Here is a 9,768-nt window from a genome sequence, read left to right as displayed (position 1 = left end):
ATATCGTTAGGAAGCTGTAGTTTAATTTTTATAGATTATACACGCCACACCCTGTATAGCTACTTTTTCAAAAGATTTATAAAAATGACCACGCCATGCGTGTGTTATATTACAGTTATGTGAACAAAATATAACTTTAAGGAAATAATCTATTAAAAGTAACAACTTGTCGTTTCCTTGTAAGCATTTTATTAATTAGCTAGATTTTCTCAATTTTTTATATACTTAATAATACAATTTGCAGAGGATAACGACAAAAGAAAACCCAAAATAATTGATGTTCGTTTAATTCAAATAAGTATACTGCAAAAGGCTACAAGTAGGTATATTAAAGTGCATTTACATTTTTTTTTTCAGCATTTTGGTGCAGTTAGTGATTTTACTATACTTTGATGGTACCACTAACTTAAATTACTTCAAAAAATGTTTCTAAAAATGTCATCAACTGAAGTCATATAAGTCAGAACAGCAATTTTTTGAAAATTTATATTTACGATTTCAATATGTCGTATTTTTTTTTGTCAAAAATGTATATGTAAAGAGATCATTTTCAATTTTTATTTTATATAATTGTCTAATTAAATATATTTTACATAGCTAGACTTTGGCATCAAAGAAATTGTACGTTTTTAGATACATCTTTGGAATTTATTTAAATTAGTTAGTAATATGAAAAATGTTAGAAATAAATAAATCCATGTGTCGATCTGCCCGGGTTTCGAATCCTGCGGCCGGTAGACCGTAGATTAGCTATGCTTGTACGGAGGATTGGCACCCTCTGTGCAGGTAGGGTGGAAGAATGTTGGCTTGGGTTAATGTGAGAGATTGACACCGGTTGGCATTTGACCACCCCCCTAATTAATGAGGTTTTCCAGGTTTCCCTCATTCCTGCACTGAATGGTGGTTAGGGCCTACCAACATAAGCCGTTCCTGGGCGCAAATGCGGCCTGCTTAATAATAATATGCCGCCTCCTCTCCCGCACATGTCTCCGACTTCTGGGCTAATTCTCGTAGTTACCATGAGGAGTAGAGATATTATTATTATTACAACAATACATTTCTGGGAACAGAACTGTGAGGTTGTTTTGCAACGTTGTCTTTCTTCTTAAATTAGTATTTCAAAGAAATTGTATAAAATATATCCACCCAATCGTCAGTATCAATCAAAATATTCCTCCCACCATTTCCCTATTTTCAACGGAACAAGCTGTACAAAATAACAATGAAACTTTCAGGTGTACCCTAATGTGTTGCTCTGAGTGTCCTGTGAAGAATTAATCGATCAGTTCTTTGGCTTATGTAACTTTTTGTAGAAAGGCGTAAAAGGTGTAAGCACTTTTTACCATCTGAAAATAAAATTATGAATAAGTATACAGATTTCTCTTATCTCCTGATGCGGCAAATATAAATTATTATCTGTAGTTATCCTTATATTTAGTTTTTATGTTGCTCATTAATATATAAAGATGTCAGTTTAAATGTTGAAAAAAATTTTCAAGAAAGGTATATTCAAATAACCGCCTACTTGTATATCCTAATTTATCTGAATTCCGAAGTTATTTCACCTAAAGTTTACAAGGAGTTGATTGAATATGTTTTCACATATTAAACATTTTAACTTTTCTCATTTATGTCAGCATTTCTATTAATACTGATTAATTTCATTCAAATATAATAATAATTATACAGAATGTTACAAAACGTAATTCAAGCGGCAATTTGCTTTTGAATAACTTTTCTTTTAAAAATAAGATTGTACAACAATGCACGGCCCAATTCCCAATTGTGCTAGCTTGTCCAGCGGCGGAATAAGAAAAAGGGATTAAAAAAATTAATTTGAAAAAATAAACTATTGATACATATTTCTAAAGGTCAAAGGAAGCCTCTGTATAAATATGACCCCCTCTCAAAGTTACACCTTGTATTCAGAATCCCACATTTGAGATGTTTTACTTACCAGTAGAACTGTTGCGTTATTAATAATGTGATAGTTACCAGCTCTTATACAAACGCTTCTCTGACTGCGGATAATCACAATAAAAAAATCTTTCCAGATATGTTGTAATTTCGATGAGTACCATTTGCACTCAGAATATACGGTGTCTGCGATTGCTGCTGACTGAGAAACAATTACATTTTAAGTAACTTTTTGTAATTTATTTACAGCATTTGTTTAATACCTCGTCCATTAATAACTGCGCAGGGAGGCCATATACCATAAAAAATTCGGCAACCATGGTGAAGATGATTACGAACATCCTCACTTTGTCAGATATAGATCCTTGGCTGGAAATGGTTTCAAGGTTAATCATTTAGGTATGCAAAACAAAGAATTTCCAGTGTGCCAAATCATGTGTCAAGAAAATTATTTATAATTAGGACAGAATCTTTTAATTTCATATTATATCTCAAAATGCGATGGATTCTGTTTTAAAAAAATTAACCTTATATTAATGAAAATACTAAACGACTGATAAATCTATATATCTATTTTTTATGAACATTTTTTTTGCAGACATTTTCTCTCTATCTCTTCTCCTTAAAAAGTTACAATAACAAACATACAAAAATATATTCTATTGTATTGGAACTAGTCATGACTTAATCAACATTACTGCGAAAAACAATCGCTGTAACTCCTGTCACAAATTTGTTCACATATTAGTTGCTATGTCCTTAAAAAAGGTCATTCCTTGAAGAAGAATAGAACAATACACATAATGACGGTTAAATAGGATAACCAAATATAGAAAATATTAAACAATTTTAATTGTAACTAATAAATATAACAATAATTAATAACAAAACACATAACAAAATATTAAATTATGAGTATTATTTTAAACATTTTTCGATATGCGTGCCTCCTACTTCTAAGCATTTATCCAGTCTTTTCTTTTTCTTTTCTCCAAATTTCTCGTATGTGTCATATTGAGTTTCAATGTTCCCCATACAAAATAGTCTAGGAGCGTTAAGTCTGGAGACTTTCAAGCCCATTCTACAGATCCTTTCATTCCAATCCACTTAGTTCCGAAAGTATTTTTAAATAGTCTGTAACTCTTTTAGGTTTATGTGGAGGAGCACCATCGTGTTGCAGCTACATATTCAACGTGAGCTGCAGCGGCACATGTTCAAGTAGTGCTGGAAGCTCCTCTTGCAAAAACTGTAAATAGCTATTAGCATTCAAAACATTTTCATAAAAGTATGGGTCAATTAAATGCATTCCAATAATGCCATACCAAACATTTATTCCATAATGGCCCTGATTTTGAATGGGATTAACATAGTGTGGATTTTCAGTGAACCAGTAATGTTCGTTTCTTTTATTTGGCTTGCCAAAACTTATAAAACGTCTCTCATCGGTCCGAAGAATGTGTTGTAAGAGTCTATTATTACTTCCAAATTAACCATTATTTGGACTACATAATTAAGTCTTTTTTCAGCATGTATGTCACATAAGTGCTCCAAGTTATTTAGCGTATAGTCATGGTAACCATTGGAGCTCAAAATTCTTTGCAGAGAGCTTCTTTTTAAATTTAATGCAAAACTGGCCTGTCGTATAGAATTTCTAGGATTTTCCTCAAAATATTGTAATAACCTAGGTATATTGTTACATACTGATTTTGAAATTCCATTCCCTTTTCTTTATGAAAATGCATTTTCATTAGCACGCAAAATTCGTTCTAATCTAGCAAATATTTTTGAGTTAACAGCTTGACGCTCTGGATATCTCTCATAATACAAGTTAGCAGCTCTTCCGGCATTTTTTGACATTCACTATGAATTGAAACATGCCACCTTTTACATTGTTTGTGAACATTTTTAAATTTTTAGTAACCACTTACTAGTTTATTTATCATGCAAGAAATAGCGTTTGTCAGAAACTAATATGTAAACAGACTTGTGACAGCAGTTTCTGCCATTGTTTTCACATCACTGTTGATTAACTAATGACTAATTTCAATAGAATAGGATACATTTTTGTATAATGCTTGTTATTGAAACTTTTAAGGAGTAGAGATAGAGAAAAAATTTCTGCACAAAAAATGTTCATAAAAAATAGATAATTTTAGTTATCATAAAAAATTGGGTATGTTCATGGAAAAAAAGTTGATGACGTCATTTTTTTATTTTCTGAATTTTGAAAAAAATGTTTTTCAAGTGTAAAACGGATCTTAGCGAGTCCCGATTTACGCCATCTAAACAGATTTTACTATCGTTTTTCGTTTGTCTGTTATGACGCGAACTTTGGGACACCCTATACATAACTCAAACTTCACTCACTACAAATAATTAATTTAGAAAAAGAAACTGACAGCTGAAAATATAAAAATAAGTAAATCCTTCTCAAATTACATAGTAAAAACATTAATTCTAATATAAACAAAAAAATGTAACACACAAATTAAGAATATTGAATTTGCAATGCAAAATATATTGTATTTTCAAATTTAAACAAAAAATAATAATAATAATTTTCCTTTCCTCTCTTTTCCATTTAAAGAATTAATTTTTATTTAATTTAATTTTTTATTATTATTTTTTTATTAAAATTAGATTAAATTTAAACAAAAAATTTTTTTTTGTTTAAATTACTATGAAATTGACCAAAGTGGGATTAATTCAAGAGCGATTTTCTCAGAAACCGTTAAAGATAACGATTTGAAACAAGAGTACCTTTTTAACGTAAAACAGTTCGGGAAAACGGAATTTGCTGTCCAATTTGTTAAAAAGTCAAAGATGAAAAAGTTACACACGCAAAGTACCAAGGGCCCCCCCGTACCCACCCCAATGGACCTTGTGGAAATAAATGGATTAGTCCATCAAATTGCTCATCAAAATTTAGCTGTGTATACCAAATTTCATTCATTTATCACAACGCGATTGAGAGATATTGCAAAAAAATGATTTCCATTCCTCCCTCTTCAATGGGTCCCTGTGCCCTTAGGAAGCATTTCCGGACCCATGTTCATATGAACTTTTTTACTTAGCTTTGGTCATAGAATCGGCCTGTTCAGGGTTGGCAGCTAATTATGAGACACCCTGTATAAACAGAGTTTGAGAGTTCTATCTAATATGGACAACATTATTAAGTTGATCTTCAGGATAAGCAAGTTACGTTATGCGTAGATACCAGCGTGAAAGCAATGGTTTTCAAGAAGTTTTCTGTTTTATGTTCTTTTTAATTGCTAATAAATATGTACTAATTTAAGATTCTTTCTGCTTTTTACGGCAATGATGTAACTTCATATTATGTAACGTTTGACAAGGTAACTTCATTATAGAACTAAAAACAATTATTTCAAAAATAGTACTTACTTCATTGTTATGTTATACATACTTATACACATCAGGGAAACATTAGTGACCATTAACAGTGCAATTGGCACACCTAGCAATTTATTCAAGTCGTCGACACACCTGAAAGAATACACAGTTACATCTTTTCTATTTCTTGTATTTTCATCTCATCGGGTACAAATATGCCGAAGCACTGCTCCATGCATCAAGCAATGCTTCACTGGCTTATTGATTGTAAATGTCTCCCCTTACCTTAACTAACTTAAGTTTATAACCAGTTCTCATTTCAGCGTATTTCTACCATTAACACCCTTGGCAGACAAGAGTTTTTTTATGATAAGTGATATACAGGGCGATTAATTAATATTGTGGAAAAATTCAGGTGGAGATTCCTTGTAAAAAATAAGAAAAATTATCCTATAAACATGTGTCCGGATATGTTTTCTATTCGAGATGCAGGATGTGTCACATTTTCTAAAATATTTCTGAAGACGTTTATCGTAGTTAAAGTAGTTATGCGGTTTGAAATAACCCCTTATCTAATTAAACATCAATTGAACTTAGATATAAAAAATGTTATAGATATTAATGTGTAAAGATACAGAAGGTGACTACCTCTAGGGACTCCAGAAATATGACGTCACTAGGGATTTTAGAAATTTGATTGTATTTCTAAAAGAAAAGATATGTTCCATTTTTTTTTTGAAAAGCAGACAATTTTCAAGTTATTATTATTAACTTCTATTACTGGTATATGACACTGCGATACTTAAAACAACTTTATATTACTTGTTTTACAAAAAATGTTCATAAGATTTTTTTTGGTATCGTCCGAAAGTATGAGCATACAACGAGAGTCAAATTCACTTTGCTGCGAGGCTCTCTCTATGTTTTTTAGGTTAGGTTCCACATCATCAGCATAGGAATTGTAAACTAGATGTCAGACAGCTGAGAAGCAGGTGGTTTTCCTGGGAGCACTAAATGACATCACAAAGCGTTCTTGATCACGAGACCGAATTCCCAGCAATGTTAGGAGTATTGTATGTGAGGTAAAATATCTTGTGCATACCTACATATTTGGTATTGTAGAACATTGCTTGACTTCATTAGATTTCTAAAATACTTAAATTCAATTTATCACTTAATTACTTTCGGGAGCTCCGCCACTGAATAAAACATCGTTCTACGTTAATTATCTTAAGAAATATTTAAGAAAATGTATATATTTTTTTATATATCTATCTCAAAAATAAAGCGTTTTCGGACACTTGTTTATAGGAACTTTATATTCTTATTTTTATAAGAAACCAGCATTTGAATTTTTTTGTAGCATTAATGAATCGTCGTATACAGTATAATTTTTTAAAACCTGACATAGGTTAACTTTTTTATTTGAAGTGATAGACTAGTACTTCCAAATGCAAAGTTGTAGGAAATAACTTGACTAAGAAAAATTTCCGGCGTTGCCAGATATCTTCAGTAGCTACTAAAGCAATATTTTTTTAAATGGCTTCACTGTATTTTTTTAACACAATTTGAAAAGTCATCAAATTCTAAATAAAAAATGTTAAGTCACATTTCTTTATTGGAGTAGCCGTTTTAGAAGTCAGCAAAAACAACGAAAATAATCTGCAGTCGGCAGGAATTAAAAGAAGCTAACATAGCAATAGTAGGCCTTGCAGGAAATTAAACAAAAATTCTGTTGTTTGAAAGGAGTCATCATTATTGTGCTATTGTGGTATTTGACAGCTGTTGTATTTGAATGTGTATAAAAATGACGTTTTAACTCAGTTGCCAAGATGAATCAGTGTTTAATCCAAAAGAGAAAGTTGAATTAATTTTTCTTCATATTGGTGGCTTAAATCTACGTAATACTGAATTCGGTGTAAGACATAGCGATAAGCCTTTTCCAAATCCAGAGTTTTTAAGACATAACTTAGTAAAACAAAAACAATTAGTAGTGTGTGCCCAAAAATTCGCAAAAGGCTCAAAATCATCTTAGCAACTGAATTAAAACGTTATTTTTATACACATTTAAATAAACAGCTGTCAAATAACACAATGACAGCACAATAATGATGGCTCCTTTCAAGCAACACAATTTTGTTTAATTTCCAAGGCTTACTATTGCTTTGTTAACTTATTTTAACTCCTGCCGACTACAGATTACTTTCGTTGTTTGTTGTTGATTGTTCTAAAATGGGTAGGTACTCCAATAAAAAAATGTGACATAACATTTTTAATTTAGAATTTGAAGATTTGTCAAATTATGTTAAAAAAGTATGGTGTTGCCATTTAAAAAAATATTGTTTTAGTTGCTATTGAAGAAGTATGACAACACCGGTTAGATTTATTTTCAAATTTTTCTTAATCAAGTTATTTCCTGCAACTTTGCATTTGTATATACCTAATAGTCTATCACTTTAAATAAAAAAAGTTGGCTTATGTCAGGTTTAAAAAAAATTACACTGTATATAGTATTTTGACATAGTTCGAGCATTAACATTTTTATTTTTAAGAATTACTCAATCTCAAGCTAAAATGTGCATCAACTTTGTCACGTTTACAATTAACAATTTACAATGTTACAACAAAAAATATATTTTGATTTCATTTCAATTTTAAAAGACAATAGGACATCGCAAAATGTTTTATAAATGCTTTTATTTTGCTTACCCAAAATTCACAATTGTTCAAAAAGTTTCAAAATATAAATCTGTGTGTACTATTAAAAATTCATTTAGTGGGTATATTGCCACCAATTTAAAAAAAAATAGTTGTGTCAAGATCAGTTACGGGTTATTTTTATGAAAATAGTTTTGCATAATCAAAAGTTTAATCCTGAAAAATCAGACAAATACAAAATACACATCACTGTATATCACATTCGAAAATTTATATCTACAATAAAAACTTGATATGTTCCTGACTTATCAGAAAAACTAAGAACAATAACAAGTTTAACATTACAACATTAGAACTATTATTTTACGGACCTTTTTGTAAAAGACGCGTCCAAATAATGATGTTCAAAATTAATAAAACTGCATTTATAGCATGCAGCGTTGTGAGTATAGTAAACATTATCTTGGAGAGATCTCTTGATCTGTAAAAATTAGAATAGACGAGAAGTACTGTGTATCTTGTATTTCGTATTTGTGTGCCTCTCCAAGTGTGAGATTTTTGGTTAGATAAAACTATTTCCACTAACCATTGATTGATTGATTATTATTTATTCGGTTTTATCACCTCATATTTAAAAGAATTTAAAAACCACAGAAGAATATTTCTATGAATCACCGACCATTTCCGATCATTTCCCTTTTTCATATTTTGAATTTAGTTGACACATTTATATTACCTAACCTCTTAAGGAACATATACTGACCTCATAAGAAACTGTTGATGTTGAATCATGGACCTTAAATTTCGTACATACACATCAACATCCTGGTCACTTTCTACCTCCCCAAAATTAAGATCCTTAATCTTTAAATTCGTCAGTCTGAACTGCACCGTAACGAAAACTATGAGAAAACATACAAGTATGTTGAAACAAGTAAATACAAATGAACAAATGAGAAGAACATAAAATTCGACAAGATAAAATAACGGAAAAGGTACATGTGGGGGTATGTAGCAGTTGAATATAGACGAAGCTTTCGAAATGAATGGTCCCACTGCGTATATGACTATGGCAAAAATGAAGATATATTTATAAATTTTTTCAACTCCCTTGAAGTGTCGGATTAAATAAGTTACTTGCTCGTCTACAGCATTGACTTTCCAGAAGAGTTCCATGGCCTCTAAGATTCGTTTTATTGTTTTCCTGCCGAATGCAAGTGTCAAATATTTCACAATGACCTAAAACAGAGTATTATTATTAAATTTTAAATGAATACACCTTTTTGGCTACTGGTATTGATACTTACTATATTAAGAGCACTTATTGCTTCTACAATTTCCAGATCTCTATCAAGATAACACTTGAAAATAGCCAGCGACATAATACACGCTGTTAATAGGTTGCTGAAAGTAACACGTAATTTGTTCATGGTATAATAAGGATGTACCCCGAGGAGAAACAGTATTTTAAAGCAGAAACTGTTCTCCATACTTGCAGCGTCTGCTGTAATAAAAAAAAACTAAATGGTAATCGCAAACGATCCGTAGATTATGAGGATTGTCTAATGGATGATCAAACATTTATATAAATTATAACTGTAAGTTTACATGTCGATTGAAATAGCTTCCCGTAATTGATGTTAATAACTGAACATTGAGAAGTTACAAATTACACCAAACATCACCTCAATTTTTTTTCTATCAACTATTTATTAAAAATACTTAATGAACTAGATAGGAGAATCGTTAAAACAGCTCTAAAGGAAAAATTATAATGTGTAGGCTGGTTGAAAGACTCTTTGAATTATATTTTTCAAGGTCGTATAAAAATTATTAATAAAA

The 9,768-nt window shown here is 30.7% G+C and overlaps 1 protein-coding gene across 1 annotated transcript; it reads right to left on the bottom strand.

Moving 5' to 3' along the window:
• Positions 1–1,295: 1,295 nt before the first annotated feature.
• On the bottom strand, positions 1,296–9,308 carry LOC111692073. The gene is made up of 7 exons (XM_023455774.1): positions 9,234–9,308; positions 9,064–9,165; positions 8,690–8,811; positions 5,320–5,421; positions 2,181–2,286; positions 1,958–2,119; positions 1,296–1,346 (listed from the first exon to the last, which is right to left on the bottom strand). The coding sequence occupies exons 1-7, from the start codon at positions 9,306–9,308 to the stop codon at positions 1,296–1,298; spliced, it is 720 nt and encodes a 239-aa protein (XP_023311542.1).
• Between the last annotated feature and the right edge of the window lie 460 nt (positions 9,309–9,768).

Source organism: Anoplophora glabripennis, unplaced genomic scaffold (genome assembly GCF_000390285.2).
Source record: "Anoplophora glabripennis isolate ALB-LARVAE unplaced genomic scaffold, Agla_2.0 scaffold549, whole genome shotgun sequence".
Taxonomy (NCBI): domain Eukaryota; kingdom Metazoa; phylum Arthropoda; class Insecta; order Coleoptera; family Cerambycidae; genus Anoplophora; species Anoplophora glabripennis.
Note: the sequence above shows the minus strand (reverse complement) of the source record. Positions and strands in the feature narration are given on the sequence as shown.